The sequence below is a fragment of the Lissotriton vulgaris genome, chromosome 5 (assembly GCF_964263255.1).
Source record: "Lissotriton vulgaris chromosome 5, aLisVul1.2, whole genome shotgun sequence".
NCBI classification, from domain to species: domain Eukaryota; kingdom Metazoa; phylum Chordata; class Amphibia; order Caudata; family Salamandridae; genus Lissotriton; species Lissotriton vulgaris.
In genome coordinates, this window is record NC_141693.1 from 1490481204 (window position 1) to 1490500938 (window position 19735).

General features: G+C 46.2%; 1 protein-coding gene across 6 annotated transcripts in view; it reads left to right on the top strand.

Annotated features, from left to right (window-relative positions):
• Positions 1-18896, top strand: part of SOX13 (SRY-box transcription factor 13) — a 222050-nt gene extending 203154 nt beyond the window's left edge. For all 6 annotated transcript variants that reach the window (XM_086923482.1, XM_086923479.1, XM_086923484.1 and 3 more), the window contains one exon: positions 16177-18896. In XM_086923482.1, coding sequence (XP_086779608.1) covers positions 16177-16441 — 265 coding nt within the window. In that variant the 3' untranslated portion in view covers positions 16442-18896. The remainder of the gene's footprint in view (positions 1-16176) is intronic.
• Positions 18897-19735: the final 839 nt, after the last annotated feature.

Below are 19735 nucleotides of genomic sequence, written 5' to 3' on the forward strand. Positions count from 1 at the left end.
TCCAGAAACATCGAATGCGAAAGACCGTGTTAATCCAAACAAACACTACAAAAATAGTGTTTAACTTGAAAAAACAGGGGTGGATCAAAGTCACACCCACTGTCAAAGCTAGCCCAAGAGATATGGAAATGGGCAATGGGTAGCAAGATATCACGGCCTGTAGCGATAGAATTAGCAGGGGAACTAAACACAGGACCAAACACACTAATCAGAAAAGCAAACACATAAATGGGAACTAAAACAAAAAAAAATGGAAAATATTTTCAAGAGGTGGGGGACAACGCACATAGACCTATCCACAACACACAAGAATGTGAAATGCCAAAGCTTCACATCCAGATTATACCGTCTTGGGCCGCTAGGGAATGCCCTGTCAATAGAATCGCCATGGAGCTTCGCATATGCTTTTCCACCAATCCCAATCATACCACATATAATACACAGGTGCAGACAGGAACACCTCTCGCTGGGTCACCACAATCGGTCAGACAGATGTGGTTCTCAGAACTCATGGACATATGATGGGGCCAGTCCATAAGACTTAAAACACTTCAGGACATGTTGACAATCCAGGTGGGTCAAGTGTGCCATCGGGAACCAGACACCCTCTGTCTGACAGCATGGCTACTTGAAACCTACTGATAAGGTCAATGGAAATACTTTAAAAAAGCACGGCAGCCAACAACAAAAAGATGTTACAGCAACTAATGGAAGAAACTCTCACACGGATGCAACAAAAAGAAGACCTGCAGGGATTGGTCACAGGATGCTACCGTGATCGCATACCCTACCCACCTGCTGGACAGCCACAGCTCCTACGTCTCACTAAAGGTCCCCTCTAGCGGCCATTGTGGCATACCCAAGAGGTGTATTGGGGAGGAGTTTCATGACCACTCTAGTGATAAAATGTTTTCTAGAAGGGGCAAAAAAAATAGCACCCTTTAGAAGCACAACCATGCCTCTTAGAATCTCAATGTGGTGCTTACTTAACTAATGACATCATCCTTTGAACAAATACAAAAAGTACAACTTAAGTGTCTAACTCTGCAGATGTCCTTTCTAATTGCAATCAATTTACTGAGACAGGTTAGTGCAATGTACGCACATACCACACAAGAAACGTATCTCGATAAATTAGGACAGTGCAATAATGAAAACTATTCCAAGATTCATAACATAAGTCGTGACAAAATTCCATGTTAATCCACGTATAAGCCTTTTTCCAACATCCAAAGACAAAAGCAAAGAAGGCCCTTCAGACACTGGATGTGTGACGAGCATAATGTACTACTTAGAAAGGACAAAACACATCAGGAAAGGGGAAGAGTTTTGCACATCCTTCGTACATGCAAGGAAGGGCTCTCTTGTCATTAAGGGAACTATCACAAATTTGATAGTACAGACTGTACAATATTGTCACAAAAGAGCAGCAGCAACACATTCAACAGGGAAAAAGGTAGCAACACTCTCCTTCCTAGAAAACGTGACACTAGACGATATCTGTGCAGCAGCCACATGGTTTTCAGTACACACTTTCGGAAAGCGTTACCGTGGACATTCAAGCCATCAAGGAGACTGTGACAGAGTGCTAAACACACACTCTAAAGCATCATGACAAAATGCCACTGTATAATCAATGCACAGCATGTGAACCCAGAAAAGATACAGGCTGCACAATGAAGAGGTTACTTACCAGTAGACATTTTGCAACATAAAGAAGTTTCTGGATTCACGTGCACCCCACCCTCCTCCACCAAAGGATGTGTATTTACAAAGGAATCTAAGAGAGAGAAATCGGTAGAGGCAAGAGAAACTAACATATCAAATCTCCAGTAAAGGGGAAATAAGAATCCGAATATGGCGACTATGTCAAGGATTTTCTGAGGCGCATGTCTGATGCCACACAAGAAAGTGGCATAGCTCAAATGGTTGACGATGCCTATATAAAAATAAAAATGAAAAAGTACCCAACCAGTAGATGGCAAAAAAATGCTCCGCTTCTGAATCCAGAAAATGCCTCAAGCTGCAAAACTAGTTCTAATGGTAAGTAACCATTTCGTTATTTACCTTCTGTAATCCTCTTTCTGGTGGATACTCTATCCAGCCACAGATTTTTCACCACCCTTCCACTGCCCTGCACTTTGGAGTGACCTCTTTTTATCATCTGTAAAGGTTCCAAATTAGAGATGTGCATACTGGTACTGATAGCAGATTACATCATTACTCCTACTCTTAGCTGACATTGGGTGGGCATGCAAAGCAGGGAGCATTCATCTCTATTTAGGATTCAAGTAGTCAAGGATTTTATAGAGGGTCTTAAGAGGTCCAGACCTCCCATAATACATCCTGCCCCCATGTGGAACCTTCATGTAATTGTCATGGGGCCACCCATTGAACCTTTATTTTTTTAATTTATTTTTATTGAAAAAGTTTTATATATCGCTAGCTTGACCCGTAGGTATCAGAGCGCTTTACATACACACAGGAGAGAAAAATAATTGCATTACAAAGTAGGACTTAAGGGAGCAAAAAGATGAACGTAAAACATAATAATTAGGCAAACAGTGAAGGGGAGGAAGAAAAAGACATTCAAGTAACCACCTATCCTTGGTGGTCAAGTGAGAGGGGAGTCAGCTAGGATATAGAAGTCTAGGTTCGTTGATGTTGGTCTGTAAAGTATTTGTTGAGGAGATGGAGTTTCAGTTCCCTTTTGAAGCAGGAGAATGAGGGGTTGCTTCTGAGTTCTCCAAGGAGTGCGTTCCACATCCTGGGTAGGTTACCAGAAAAGGATTGGTACTGAGTGCTTTTCCTTTTCAATTTCGGAGGGATGAGAAGGAGTGAGTTGGAGCTTCTCAGAGTTCTGGATTTTCCTGCTTTTACCGGTTTGCTGTTTAGGTAGTTGGGGGAAGGTGAGTGAAGGGTTTTGTGTGTGATGCAGGTAAGTTTGTAAATACATCTCCCTTCCATGGTAAGCCAGTTGGCCTGAACCTAAGCAAACAATAAGTACCTAAGCACACGTTGGCAGACCCCACAGTAATGCCAAATCTACACTCATGCCTTCCTTGTGGCGGTAACTTCCCTCAGATGCATTAGTGAACTGCAAACTATCACAGAACAAGAACGTTTCATTCAGTTATACAAAGATAGTGTTGTTTTCAGAAACAATCTAACTTTTTCCCTAAGGTTGTATCACCTTTGTACACCTTAACCAAACTTTAGAACTCTCAGTCCGACTTTGTTGTAGAAAAGCTCTACACCTGCTGGACTTTAATGGAGCTCTTGTGTATTACGTTGACAGGACCAAGCCTTTTCATAAGTCTAACCATGTTTTTGTGAAACCTTGCAATGCTCATCTCATCTCTAAAGCTGGCATAAATAGATGGATTGTCATGTGCATCCAAAGTCGTCACCACAAAACTAAGAGTCCTACCTGTTCCAACCCTGGCGTTCTCCACGGAGAATGCGCACACAGGGGGCCCCCTGAGCGCAGGAATGGACAAAACACCTTTTAAATTCTGCCGTAACTGCCACCACAAATACGCGCAGAAGGACCAGCACCCGGTCTGCAACCTCTGCCTACCAGTCGACCACGATGAGCAAGGATTGCAACGCCTGCTCCGTCTTCACCTCGAAGACACTCAGGGTTAGAGAGAGACCGAGAAGATCTAACTACACCATGCAAGGCAAAGGCCAACCTACGTCGCTTCGGGACCTGGGCCTCTCCAGCAACGAGGAGGACAACATTGCCGAGGGACCAGATGACTACACGGTCGTAGAGACCAATAAGAAAACATCTAAAGAGGTAGAAGAGACGTCGACCCCTAAACCCCCGACCAACTCAAGTCTGAGTCAGACTCGAAAAACAAAGTCGAAGTCCACGTAGGGAGCATCGGTGCCGAAAATCTCGACAGCCGCAGCTGCATCAAGGACAAACAGCCCAGCGGATCCTTTGAAAATGACTCCCAGACGGCAAAACGGGCGAAAAGCCAAGGTCGTCGAAGCACGTCCCCAAAAAGGACCACTCGACTTCGAAGGAGAAGGACCCGAAGGTCGCTTCAACGCCGCCGCCGAGGAGAACGGCGAAAACACTCGACGTCGAACAGGCAGCAGAAATGGAGAGAAAGAAGAGAAGGCGCAAGGCGGAAATGGATAACATCCTGCAAAGGAAGAGAGAGTTCGACGAGAAAATGAAAAGGTTCACGATTCCATCAAAACCCCCGCCGACGATCGTCGAAATAGAGGAGGAAGAGGAGTTCGATGCCGAAGAGCCGCCGAAAATTCCCGAGCCCCAGGATCACCTAGAGGAAGAGGGCCTATACTACGAAGAGGAAGGCGATGATGACCAGCGGACGAGTTTCGGCTCTGCATCCTCGATGGCACAGGACCTGGAGTGGCAGAACCTCGACGCCGAAAGCCCAGAAGAGCCCGTGGAGACATACCCCTCGAGTCCTTCGCCACCAGATGACATTGGGATCTACAACATGGTCCTCAAGAGCGCGGCAACGGCTTATGGAGTCAAACTAGAGGAAGAAAAACCAAAGGCATGCTACCTCTTAGAGACCCTACTTCACTCAAACAAGGAGTCAATTCCGCCCCATGCTCCCAAGTGTCCTGGACCAAGGGAGGGAGGCATTCAAAGACCCAGCGACCTGCAGGTCTGTCACGCCTAGGACGGAGAAGAAATACAAGCACTCCTCTAAGGACCCCCCCTACATCCAGGGATCTGTCACAGCAGACTCCATTATTGCGGCAACAGCCAGGAAAAGGGAAAATGTGCCAGCAACCTCAGGCCCACCTCCAGACAAAGAAAGTAGGAGGATGGACCTAACTGGGAGAAAAATAGAGAGGAATGCAGCGGTACACTGTTGCATTGCAAACTCCAATGCCCTACTAAACAGACACCAGTACCGGCATTGGGATGAGGTCGGGCAGCTGCTCAAGCACCTTCCTGAGCAATACCAACAAAGAGTGTCGCACTTGGTGGAGGAAGGAAAAAGTACAGCAAATTCCTGCCTGAAATTAGCCTTGGATGGGGCTGACTCATCCAGCAGGCTTATGATGATCGGGGTCACAGAAAGAAGGCATGAGGATCTCGGGCTTCAAGCGGGAAGTACAGAACAACATTCTGAGCACTCCCTTCAATGGAGAAACACTGTTCGGGGCACCGATGGATGAAAAACTCACCCAGCTCAAGAAAGAAAATGAAACTGCAAGGTCCATGGGGGCCTTACAGTTCAGAGGAACGAGAAGGGGTACCCCGACACGGAGACCAAACAGAAGGCGGGGAAACCAGCCGGGAACGTCACACCAGACAATCCAGCAGGCCTACCAGGACGACAATCAACCACAGCAGGGCCAGCAGAAACAAACCTGGTAGTACCTGCCTCGGGCCAGTCCTTTCGCGGGAGGGCGAATGGACGAGGGCAAACAAGAAGAGGGGGCCAGCAACCAGCTCAAAGTGACTACGTCCGGCAAAGCGTGCCCACCCACACAACCCCTCTGAGGGTGGGGCACAACAAGGTCAATAAAAGAGGGTTACACAAAGCAAGCATCAACGAAAATGTAACACCAGTAGGAGGCCGGCTAAAACATTTCTTCCAGGAATGGAAGAAGATAACCACGGACAAACGGATACTCAACATCATAGAGTTTGGATACTGCATAGAACTGGAAAAGAAACCATCAAACAGAAAACCTAAAAGGAAAGCATACTCAGCAAAAGAACTAGCGCTACTCCTAGAGGAAGCACAAGAACTCCTCCACAAGGAGGCCATAGAACCAGTTCCATTCAGAGAAAGAAACAAGGGAGTGTACTCAAAACTATTTCCTAGTACCAAAAGTGGACGAAACGCTAAGACCCATCCTGGATCTAAGGTTCCTAAACCAATACATAAAGACACAAAGATTCAAAATGACATCCCTACAAGAGGTCATTCCTCAGATAAGGGACGGAGACTTCATGTACACCATAGACCTCAAAGATACCTACCTACACGTTCCCATGAACAGGCAGCACAAACATCTACTAAGATTTACCATCAACAAAGAACACTACTAGTTCACAGCCCTAGCCTTCGGACTAAAATCCACACCAAGGGTCTTCATCAAATGTCTCGTTGCCGTGGCAGCGCACTTACGGAGGGAAGGGATTCATGTATACCCTTACCTCGACGACTGGCTAATAAATGCAAGTTCCCACAGGACATGCAAGGAACACGCACAGCGGGTCACAAAAACACTGACAGGCCTGGGATTCTCCATACACTGGGGGAAGTCCTCAATGGAACCAGAGCAATTGAAGATCTTCCTAGGTGCACAGATCAACACCATACAGAGCAAGGTGTTCCCCAGCGACAAGAGAGCACTTGCCCCGCTAAAGGAGAAACGCCACTACCAGAAGGGGTGAGCTCTGATAGTGAGGACAGCGAGCAAGATCATGGGGATGATGGCGTCCTGTACACACCTGGTCCCCAATATACGGCTCCACATGAGACCATTCCAGGAATGGCTGCAACAACATTGGTCACAAGCTACATGAAGTTGGGAAGATCTAGTGGTTGTAACGCACGCAGTGCAAGAGGAGATAACGCGGTGGAACAAGGAGAACATAACAAAAGGGAAGCCTTTAACACCACCAACCCCAACTGTGAACATCATCACAGGCGCATCCCAGATGGGATGGGGAGCACACATGAACAAGGCTGAAGGTGAGGGGTCTGTGGCTCCAGCAGATGCGGTCAGACACATCAACTACCTGGAACAAAAGGCCATGCTCCTCGCCCTGAAGGCCTTCCAGAAACAACTGTACAACCAGAGAGGGTTGATACAAACAGACAAGACAACAACGATGTTCTACATCAACAAACGGGGAGGAACACAATCAGTCGCACTATCCATCCTAGCGCAGGAAATATGGAGATGGGCCATCCCACTCAAAATAGACCTACTAGCCATACACCTACCAGGAAAGGACAATGTGGAAGCAGACAGGCTCAGCAGACAGATATCAGCGTCCCACGAGTGGGAGCTCAATGAACATGAAACGCAAAGGCTATTCAGAAGGTGGGGAACACCAACAATAGAACTATTTTCGACACATCAGAATGCAAAATGCCGGTACTTCGCATCCAGGCAACCAGAGGAACAATCCCAGGGGAATGCCCTATGGATAAGCTGGTCAAAAACATTTGCCTACGCTTTTCCCCCAATACCACTGGTACACAGGGTACTCAGCAAGTTCAGAACCAGCATCATGACACTGATCCTGGTGGCACCACAGTGGGCAAGGCAGACCTGGTTCTTGCAAATAATGGAAATGGCACAGGGACCACCCCACCAGTTAGGGAAAAGAAAAGACTTACTCTCCATGTAAAACGGAGAAGTACTACACCCAGAACCAGAGAGCCTCAGCCTAGCTGCATGGCTCCTGAAGACATAGAGTTTGCACACCTAAGACTACCGGAGAGCACGCTGCGGGTGCTACGGGAAGCAAAGAGACCTACCACACGAAGGTGCAATGTGGCAAAATGGAAAAGGTTCACACAATGGTGCAGCAAGGAGAAGCTACACAAGAAAATGGCAAGGGAATCAACGGTGCTAAAATATCTAACACACCTGCTGAAAGCAAAACTAAAGTTCATCCTTGCTAAGAGTACACCTAGCAGCGATAGTAGCCTACACAAGAGGAGAGACAGGAAAGAGCTTCTTTGCATCACAAGTAGTTAAGAGATTCCTGGAAGGGGCCAAAAGGATCGCACCACCTAAGAGGATGCCACCACCAGCATGGAACCTGAATGTTCGAGGCATGTGGGCTGCCTTCCTGGTGGCAATCACCTCGCTGCGCAGGGTAAGCAAGCTGCAAGCGCTGATGCTACAAGAACCCTACATCCAAATACACAATGACAGGGTGGTAATGAGAACGGACCCACACTTTATGCCAAAGATGGTGTCAAGGTTTCACATGAACCAAACAATACAAATACCGAGCTTCTTTCAGAAACCATCCACAAGCGCAGAGAGGGCACTGCACACTCTGGGCGCTAAATGGGCAGTAATGCATTACAGGGAAAGAACGAAAGAGCACAGGAGGACAAAGCAGTTCTTTGTGTCCTTTGCAACCAGTAACAAAAGACACCATTGCACGATGGATCGCACAAACGATACAATTATGCCAAAAACAGGCAGGGCAAGAACTAACAGAGGGGACACAAGCCCACTCGACCAGAAAAAAGGGAGTAACAGTAGCCTTCCTGGCTAACACACCCATTCAAGGCAAATGCCTGGCGGCAACACGGGCTTCAGTGCACACGTTCACTAAGCACTACTGTGTGGATATACAAATGAACAAGGAAGCACAAGTAGGACAGAAGGTGCTTCAACACATATTCAATAACCAACACTCATCTTCCACCCAGCCGCCACAAACATAACCAACCGCTACAAAGTCTATGCACAGCATAGTGAATCCAGAAAGATTCACGCTGCAAAACGAATAGTTTCTTACCTGTCGGTGTAGTTTTGCAGCTTGAAGATCTTTTTGGATTCACTAGCAAACCCACCCACCTCCGCCAGAAAGATGAGGCAGGAGAAGAAGGTGGAAATACAAGGTATGAAGTACAAACAGACACTTTAAGAAACAAAGTGATAAATCATTAACTTTAAGGAAGAACTTGAAAACATTGCCAAGGATTCACGAACAGATCACAAAAACTAGAAAAAAATAATCCAAAGATGGCGCCCAAAGGTGGGAGCTTCCACAGGAAGCGTGCCGACGTCACATGAAGTACACCAGAAGGTGGGACGTCGACGCCCACCTGGTCTACGAAAATAAAATAAAAAGAAATAAAGAAAAGACTACGATTTCGGATCCAACCACTAGACCGCGGAATAATGCACAGCATAGTGAATCCAGAAAGATCTTCAAGCTGCAAAACTACACCGACAGGTAAGAAACTATTTGTTACCCTGTAACCAGGTGTTCATAGCATGTAGTGCTATAGATTCATATCGCCTGCACTCTGCCCAAGAAGCCTTTGTTGATTGCAAATCTCTTCTCTTATTAACTAATCGACACTGCACTAATGCTATTCACTCCATACACATTCTCACCACTGTACAATAGTAATCCAAGTTTGAGTCATTGCCCATGTGCAGTGTCCACCCATGGAGGAGTTATAGCACATCTTATGACTTGAAAGACTTCTTTGAAAAAAAACTATTTGCGAACTTCCAAGCCCAGCACTAAATGGTAGGATTATGCACAGCATGTCAGTCCACAGCACTTTCTACAAACAGATGCTTACAATGCAAGTGCCATTTTTCTCTTCCCTGCTCCTCATTTATTGGCTTTCCTCTTATTCTTTTATTTGTGCACAGTCTGAAGCATTTTGTTTTGGGTGCTTTTTTCCTTCCACATTTCTTAATTCAGGGAACTATGTTTCTTGTTGGATGCTTCAATCATCACTTGACTTTCTTTATTCAGTGGGGGTGCATAGGGAGAATTTGATAGTCTGAGACCGCACACTAGTGCTTTCTGCCCCTCATCATAGCCTTATGTTCTGTTTAATGAGTGTAGTGTGTCAAGGATATTGTATGAGTGGTTAGTAACACCCTCTTGGCCATGGCTGGATTCTGTTCCTCTATTTTTTATAGTTTTTTGACAATAGATTTTATTGAATGTTTACAGCCAATGGGATGTGCCCCCAACAAGCAATATTCAAACAGAGCAATGATCATAGGTATACAAGTCGCTGCCGAGGGTATCCTTTGAGGATCTATGAAACATTCAAACCAACAGCCCCCGCCTCCCCCACCCGCCACCCTTGCACCACCCTACCCGCTTGAAACACTATACAGGCATGTACACATATCATCGTATCTCCGCGCCGGCTAATCCACGAATTAGAGTGGAAAGTCATAAAATGGTGAGTCAGTCTATGAGATCCTGATTCGTGGACGTGGGAAAGATAGGAAAGTCAATGCCCTGGTACTTGGCCCATGCAGTCCAGAACTTCCTCTGCTTCTGTGGGCAACCCCGAGCCTGAAACACCGCCACTTCGGCAGACATACATTTATCCAAAGCGGATTTCCATTGTTGGGCTCTGTCGCGCTTGGCCAGTGTGAGTCCTAGAAAAAGTAGGTGTCTTTTGTGTATGTTCCCCCCTATGTCATCAGTACTGTGGAGGAGGGTTAGGCGAGGATCTGCTGGGAGGTCCCTCCCCAGTACCCGCCCCAGGCAGGACAGTACTCCCGACCAAAAATGTCGTAACGCCGTGCAGCACCAGACCGTGTGTAAAAAGGATCCGTCATCTGACTGACATCTGAGGCATGTGGGGGGATGGAATAGCCCCCATCTTTCTGAGACGGAGGCGGGTGTAGTACACCCGATGCAGGAATTTAAACTGGATCAGTCGATATCTAGAGGACACTGCTGAACCCCTAGGGCTGGCAAGAGCCTCGGTCCAGTCATCATCAGAGAGGGTCGGTACATCTACCTCCCACGCCGCCCGCGTCCGGTGCAGGTTCTTCTTAGTATGTGTGGTCAATGTCTGATAGAGCTGGCTGATTTTATGTCCCCCCAGATCACCCATCAACAGTCTTCCCTCCAGAGGATGAATTTCTGGCAATGCCGTAAGGTTTTTAATAGGGGAGACAGAGCGTGGCGAAGCTGGAGATATTTATGGAATTGGGATTTGTGTAGGTCAAACTCCTCCTGCATCCTTTGGAAGGATTTAAGTGTGGGTCCACGCATCACATCACCCAGTGTTGAGATCCCTATTGTGTCCCACCGACGGAACCCGGGCAAAGCCGCGACCGTTCGGAGGCACGTGCCCCGCCAGAGGGGCGTCTCGCACGTCAGCATACCCCACCAACCCATGGATCTCGAAACACTTCTCCATATCTGGATCACCGTGCGACTGAGCTGTGGGAAGAGCTTCCAGGGTAGAGTTACTATACAGAAGGTCCAGCAGTGGATACCCCTCTAGGAAGAGCCGCTCCACCGCGTAAGCCGGATCGCTCTGCGGATTATACCACCATTCATTGATGACCAGCAGCTGGGACGCCCAGTAATAAGATCGTACGTCTGCCGCCGCGATGCCCCCACAGTAAGTAGATTGGACACAGGTCGCTAGAGCCACCCGGACCGCCCCGCCACCCCACAGGAAACTGTTCAGGAGAGCATTAATTGACGAAACCAGGACGGTGGGATGGGATAAGAATAGTTTTGCAATCTGTATAATAAGCACGGTAAGGACACCATTTTAAAAATCGCGGACCTGACATATAGAGACCGGGGAAGATAGGACCATACCGTCGTCTCTTCCCGGACCACAGGAAGCAAGGGGCAATGTTAAGCGACCACACCAAAGTGGGATCTCTGGTGATATGAACACCGAGGTATTTAAATCCATTGTTTGTTGTGATGAGCTGTGAGGTCCAGTCTTGACACCCCTGCTCCCCACATATCGGAAAAAGCGTCGACTTAGATGGGTTGGCGCGAAGCCCTGTCGTTTCGCCAAACACCTGCAAAATCTCCAACACCCTCGGTCCCGTAACCCCAGGGTCAGAGAAAAAGAATAGTGCGTCGTCCGCGTAAAGTGCGATTTTATCTGAGTATTCAGGGGACTAAACCAAGCCCCTATAGACAGCATCCAAGCAGGGATAGAGGGCATCCCTGCCGTGTCCCCCTCCGGATATGAAAGGGGTCCGAGCGATACCCGGCCACTTTTACCGAGGCCTTCGGGTCAGTGTATAGTAGTTTAACGTAAGCTCGAAAGCGTGGACCCAAATTAACAGCCTCCAATAATTCAAAAAGGTACGTCCAGCCCAAGGAATAAAATGCCTTATCAATATCGGCCAGTAGGGCCGCTGCGGAACGTCCCAGGCAGTGGGCCTCAGCCACGGTGTTATGCGCGCGACGTATGTTTTGCCTGGTGGAACGGTGCAGCATGAAGCCTTACTGGTCCGGGTGGACAAGATCAAGGATACAAGTGCGGAGGCGATCAGCCAACGCCTTCCCCAACAGCTTCGGCTCAAAGTTCAATAAGGATATGGGGCGATACGAACCCCGGTCCTCTGGCGGTCGGTCCGGTTTGAGGAAAACAACGATTTCGGCTTTGCCGCCAATCCAGGGGCAAGATTTCCTGCTCAAGCTCCTGGTGTAGTGCTCCGAGAAGATGGGGCCAACAGTCCCCATATGAGGACGTAGGAAGTCGCTGGGGATCCCGTTGGGACCGGGTGCGTGGCCTGGGTGGCTACTGGCGAGGGCGGCCAGCAATTCGTCGAGAGAGATGGGTTTGTCAAGGGCGTCTCGCTGCTTGTCGGATAAGCGCTTCGGAGGGATATCGACGAGGAAGGCATCTATGAGCGAATCTGAAAGTTCCTCACAGGCACTGTATAGTGTGGCGTAGAACTCAGCGAAGACCTGCACCACTGCCTCTGGGAAGGAGCACAAGGCACTGGTAGAGAATCTAAGTATTGGGACATGCGTCGGGCGGACCTCGCCTGGCAGAGTCTGTGGAGCATCTGACTGGATTTATCACCCCATTGATATATCCGGTATTGTGTTGCCAGCCAGGCTTCTTTGGCATTGTTTGTAAGCAGCTGCTGCTAAGCCTGGAGCAAATTGCGGCAAGCACCACTCCTCGAGCCCTCTACCACCGCGTCCTGGACTGTTCCTCTATTTTAACTGGAAGAATTAAAATCTTATCACTTCACTGGTTTGTGTTTCCACTCTCAGTAACCTGCTACTATTAACATTTTCGACATCAGTATTGGCATGCCTGCTATAGCAACTGTGGTGTAGAGATTTGGGTATTTTTTTATAAAGTGTCTTCAAACAACCTGATACAGATCATATGAGGTGCTGGGGTGTAGCATATGGTGTGGTTGTGTGACTTGCTAAGCACTTTAGAACGCTTAGGTTTTGTTTGTCAAATCTTCAGGGTAGCTGTGGCTCTGAGCAGCAAGGCTTACACAAAGGAACAAATGTAAGCCATATAAACATCATCAAAACAATTAAAGAAGAAATGGGCAAGTCACCGAAGAAATCCGACACCAATTTATATAAATAGACTGTATTTTATTGTATTTCTAAACACCACAGTGAAAAAGATCCACCGGAGTGTTCCGGTGATGTCAAATTTACAAGCTATTGTAAATCAAAACATTTCACTCAACCCTAAACAAGCACTGGCAACTCCAATGAATTTGACATTTTGAAACTTGGTGTAATGCGGTCACTTGGAGTCACTTTAGGAGACCAACTCCAGTGGGTAGCCAGTCAGGGGGGCCAGCTAGGGCCTCAGACATAGTTACTTCAGTAGGTGAAGCAGTCTTCAGTTAATTCCACGCACTTTTATTTTTAGCAGAACTTTCCTATGGGATGGTCCTGGTGCAAGGGTTGAGGAATGCTGAAGATGCTCAAAGGATGCTGTGGATGTGATGCGATCAACAGGGGTTGCTGCGGCTAATTCTCGGTCCACAAAGGGGAGGGGGTGGGCTCCTGGTCACAGGGTCTATGTTCTCTAATTCTTCGTGGTGCTGGCAGAAGTCCAGTTGCTACTGGACTACCAGTCGCCCAGTATTGCGATCACAGGCCAATCCTTCCAGGGTAGACAATTTGTCCTCTGGAGATCCAAGCTGCATGCCAATACTACTCCTAGGAGCAACTCTGTTCATCGGGTTCTGGTGCTGCACTGCGACAGTTGGTGGTGGGTTGAAAACTTTGGGCTACCAACTTGCCCCAGCAGGCTTCGGAGTTGTTGTGTTCCAGTGCTGTGAAGAGGAGCCCAGCTCAGTGACCCTTAGAGTTTCTTGGTTTTGGCTGGGCTCTGGAAATGATTTCTCTTTGAGCAGGACACAGCAATCTGAGTCCCACTCCTTTGCGAGCCACCAGCTTCAAAAGATGCAGTCCACGCTAGTACAGCCACTCTTTCCTGGTCCACAGTGCAGCAGGGCACTCCTGTGTTTGAAATGTTTCAGCAATCCATCCATCATCTTGTTATGTTTGCTATGTTCGCCTTAAGAGGCCAAAAGTATGCCCAGAGGTAGGTCCCTTGCTCGCTGTGCTATTGGATTCAATCTAGACTGGCTTATGATGGATAATGCACCAAAACTGGTCCCAGGATGCTTGTTTCCGGGGCAGGGAGGACCTGGCCTGTCAGTTCAGGCTGGACTGTTCCCATTGGGAACAGGGTCAAGACTGATTTGCTTATGACTGGGTTCAAACTGGGGTGACATGGTGAGCAAAAGAACAATGGATTTAAGACAGATCTCTGGACTGGGCGTGAGTGTTTGAAACGTTTCAGCACGCCGTCCATCTTGTTGTGTTTGCTACTTTTATCCGTGGCACCAATTTTCCTATTTTCCCACAAAAAAACTCTGAATTCAGCTATATTTGCCTATTTTCTCGTTCCAGTCCAGGAAAATCCACAAACCCTGGGTGCCTTTAGAATCTCCAGGATGTTGCTGGGAAAAAAGAAAACAAAATTAACATGGATACTCCAGGTAGTCAAAAAAGGGCTCAGCATAACACCCAGTAGGTAAGGGATTAAAGCATCCAATGTATTGACTAAACGTGGGCGGTGAACTACGCTCTGCTCGCAAAGTTTGCCGAGTTTCCCGCACTCCGCGTTACGCACGGCTTATTTTTTTTGCCACCTCATGGAGTTGAACTACGCGGAACTCCGCGAACTCTGCCCAGGGTTAGTATTGACCTGATGAAGATCAGTATTACAATAGAATCCCCAGGAATTAGAACCTGTACTTCATTTATGTGTGTCCCGTTCACTTGGCTGTCCTCAAAACAAGGCTAATTGGTTTCTCTGCTGGAAAATATGGTACGAGACAAACATAGCTTGATGCCTTGTAAAGCTTGCCTCCGGCCGAGCTACTCTGCTTGCTGGAATTATTTTGAGAAAAATGGACCTTGTAGTGTAAGGTGAAAGAAATCACATGAGAATTCCATTGTACATACATGTAAAACTCTAAAGCTATTCTGCTTCCTCTTAAGTGCCATGTATTCAAATACATGAATTTATGAAATAGAAGCATACTGTCAAATCAAAGGATACATTTATTGCATTTATTGTACAATGAAAACAAATACATCAGATATGGCAAATGAATGACAACGTATACGGATTAGCAAATGAGCAAAGGCACATATAGAGGGACCCTTAAAAACACATAGAGCATTACAGCAGGTATGGCCATTTTGCCACATCTGTTCTGCAGGATGTTTGGTTTGGCCATCTCATCAGACCCACCCCATGGAAGATCCTGTATGGTTAGCAGTTCAAGAGGTAAGTAATCTGCTGGTACAGAGATCCAAAAGCAGAATAAGATGCTTACCTTTGGCAACAATCCTACTGGTGGACATTCTGTCTACCTGTAGGGATTTTTCACTGATCCCTCCAGTCTCCCCTTACTGAGAAATGGTCATAGATCCATTAATTATATTCAAATTTAGTGTTGGTACACTGCATAGAGTTGTCCATCTCATCAACCTTTTCTCTGCCTCCAAATGCATTGAAAAAACTGATGAGGAAATGTCAGTGCGCAGGCGAGGTGCTTTTATGGTTCTGGTTGTCTTTGGGTGGTACCCAGCATCAATGTGGAGTCGAATCCTTCTAACAGTGGAAAAGAGCTTTTCCCAGATCCAATTTGGAATCTGGAAGAGATTGAAGAGGTGGGGACACTGCAGGTAGATTGTGCCAGAAAGTGCGTTACCAGCGACTGCATCATTGATGCATAAATAGTTGCTCTTGCTCCTGTGTATTGTTTGTAGGAAAGATGTGGAAAGGTTTTCCTTGCCTTTGGGGGTGCTTACTTACTGATGATATATTGTAGAGGTAAAATACAAAACAAAGCATGGTGCATCCCATCAGCTCAGACAACCAGTTAACTTCTCTCCTGCTGTAATATGTTCTCTTAAGTATTTTGCAATATTATGTGGTGGTACATATTAGTTCCTTGATAAAGAAAGTGGTTGTGTGGGTAGTTGGGAAGTTGAATGAGATGTAACGTTTTTGTGGTAGTTGACCAGTGTTAATGTTTCTGGAATGTTGGGTGGGTTGGCAGACCATGAGGTGGTATGTTTCTCTGACATGGGCAATCTCTACAGTAGGACAAAAAGAATAGGCAGAGCTTTGACTTGTGTCCTCTGTTTTTTAGGCCTCAGTCTCAGTCAACAGTGGCTTATGACCGCTCCATGGGGATGATGATGGCCCAGCCGAGGACTGACCAGTACCTTTCTTGTGAAGGTGACCCCAGCATGCCAGTCATTGTAAACACCTGTAGCCTGAAATCGGACGACAGGGAGAGCCATGATCGCCATCATCCAGGGGACGGCGAGAGTGAAATGTACCCGTACAGTGAAGACGAGGACTCGGAGGCTGAAGACAAGAGTGATGGAGAGCTGGTTGTGTTGACGGACTGAAGTAATGGCTAAACCCCATTCACAAAGGATACCAGTGGTTTTTTGGTAGGGAGAACCTCAGGGAAGGGTCTCCTGGAGAACAGGCAGCAAACAGCAAGAGTGTATTTGATGTTCCTGGGTGAGGCATAAACCCCATACCTTCCCCTATTTATAAAGTGACTCAACTCTGTGCTTCTGTACCTCCAGAAATGCATAGATCCACTCTCTGGTGCTAGGCACCCACACCACACAGAGTTTGTGGACTCCAGTGAGACTCCAAGCTAGTCCATCTAGGGACTGCCAGTGTTGGTCTGTACCTACCTGTCTGTGTGAGCTTGTGTGCATATTTGTGTTTGTAGTTCTTTGAATTGTGTTGTAGAAAATATGTGCAGGACAATCCACATCGCTTCAGGAAGGTTTGGTGGGCCTTAAAAATGTGCTCCTAAGCCACCCTCTCTGCCTTGGGCTGGGAGAAGCTTAGGGGACGAAAGTCGATCTTTCGTACTTCCTGGAGCTAAATCAGAGTTCAGTAGTGCTGTTTTGCTGGCATCTTCTGCAGCCGTCTGGGGCACTCACGAACAGCACATTTTAGACCCCTTCTCAGCTTCTTTAGTATGAGAACTTTGAGGCATTATAGATAGAAATGAAACACTGTAGCTCCACTGCTAGCTAATTACTTTTTCAGTCCCATGACCAATGGTCCTACACATATATATTCACTTCACAGCCATGATGTTTGACTCTTTTTCAGCTACCTCGCCATTTTACCTTTAGTCTCTGCTACCAGGCAGAGGCCAGGTTTGGTTGCAGCTGTATTTATCTGCAAATGTTTACTATCCTTTGAGTAGTTCAGCCATTGCAGACACAAAAGGCGTGCAGTTTGCATTTTAGTAGAGCAGGCAGGATTGTTTTTTTTTTTTTAATGAGATGTATTAAAAGACATCTTGAAACAAGATAATGGCCTCAAACAGAAGGAAGCAGTTTAATCGCATTTCAACCATTGAGTTTCCCGTAACTGCATAAAGATAGGGCCCTGAGGGCTACTGACTGGATTTCGTAAATGGTCACTTTCTAGTCTTGCAGTTAATTTCTGAGCTCCAGTGTGAAGATGAAAGACCAATGCTACAGGCTGTTCTTCTACTTGTTGTCCGGTGGTTTTTAGTTTCGTATCCGTTTGCCTTGGAAAGTTATCCCATGAGACTTTCTGGTAATTTGGTTCAGTCTTTCTGCTGGTTCCACTTTTTGACTTCCTGTCTTGTCATCCACTGACTCACTAACTAGATTCTCTGAGTTCCGACTAATTGCTCTGTGAGTTTCTGTGGGCCCACTGTCCCTTTCTCAGCACCTGTTGTCACATTTCTTGTCAGTCTAGTCTACAACTTTTTGTTGGTCCTCTCTGACTACTTGTTGGTCCACTCTGAAATTACCAATAACAGTTTTCCGCCCTTCAAATTCCTGTCTGATCTCCCTTTGACGTATTTTTGTTTTGCATTGTGTTGGTTTTTGTCCAGTTTTCCGTGTTTGTTGTCTTTGATTAATTTTAAATCTGCTCTGTAACTTTCCTTTAGTTCACACTTTGACTTTTGTTTCACCTTTGACTTGCCCTGTAAATTCTCTCTGTCTATTACAACACCCGGCATCTCTGACCAGTACATCGTTTTTCTGACTGATCTCTGCAACTTCATATTAGTCTCCTCTGTAGTATCCCGTCTGTTCTCTGGGACGTAGTGCCATTCCACTTTAATTTCAGCTTCTCGGTTACTGATCCACATTCCGTGGCAGTTCTCATTTTATCCATATTGAAGTGCCACTCAATGCATCAAATCACAATTGGCTCAGAAGAATTTGTCTTAATGGAGAGTGAGAACTCAAAGGGCAGTACTCCCCTAAAGTCTCATTTGAAGAGAACTCAAGTGTGCAAATCTAGTTTGAAAAGCCAAGTAGGATCACAAGACCATGCCATTCTGTACATTAGCACCAGTTGGGCGCATACAATCGGACACCCACCGATTCATTGTGTGCAGCGTTCACATCGGCCAGAGCCTGCAAGTCCATCCGTATAAATACAGACATATTTATGTCTGTCTGTCCATCGATTGCTTTAAGAGGTGTATCCGACTACCCCACTGGTCATAGAGTTGTGCACTTGGCACAGATGTTGAAAACGCTCATCCATACTGTGGGGGTAACTGTGGAAGGGAAGAGGTTGACCCCGCCTGCCCTGTTTAATTTCTGCAGAATCTAGTCTGTCCATTCTTTAGAACCATCATATCTGCCTGATTTGCTGTTGTCCTCTGAGATTATATATAAATATCTATATATAAATGTGTGTACATATATTTTTTATGATTGTAAATATAGATAGAGCTTTATTTTGTTAATAAAAGGACATAACTTAAAGCTGTATGTTTCATGATCCCCAGTTGCTCATGTATATTTCTTTTGCTTTTCGGAATAAAGAGAAGTTTTGAGAGTTTCTTTGTGTGTGTTGATACTTGAAGGGCAACCATTGTCTAGCTGGCATGCGCCTGTACACAACAAAAAGAAATCTTTACTGAAACAGACTTGTGGGCATGCATTTGGACTAAAATGAGTCATCTGTTTGTGGTTCTTGCCTGGCGGATCATCTTTTACAGCTCTCGTTGTAAAATCTGAGTAATCAAATGAAGCATTGGAACCGTGCGTTCAGTCTTTTATTTATAGTTTTTATTTTTTGATTTTCCAGTAAAACCCCAGACTTCATATTTTCCTTCTAGTGAGGGCTGATTGTTTTAGCTTTGGAGAGGCCGCACTACAATTATTATGCAAGGTGCATTTTGTGAAAACCCTTACACAGCATGCTGAAAAATTGATGTTGCCCAAATCCATGACAAAAAAAACAAATTCTATAAAAAGCTCCTCTGGACAAACCATGTGACTACCATGCAGAGAGGCCTGGAGACGCATCCTCCAAGGGTGGAGCAGAGGGACCTGTGTGGTAAGGGAGAGTAAAACCACCTAATTGTATTATAGAAAGACTTTTGAAGTGATAGTGATGTACACAACCCATGTCTCATATTTTGTAACCTTACCTAGTCTTTGTATGCAATTATACACTGTTGTCTACCACTTTTTTGTAGCTTTTTTAGTACAGTAACTGTACGTGGTATCAGAAAATAAGCTGTTGATGTTTCTATAATGTATGTTCTTTATTCAATGCTAATAGTCAAATTCTAATACTAACACATTAAGGCTTATTCTGATGGAATCCTCGAACTGCAGATTTCTCACCCGTAGAATGTCCCCAGGTGCCAGATTGGATTTGGAGAGTTCTTG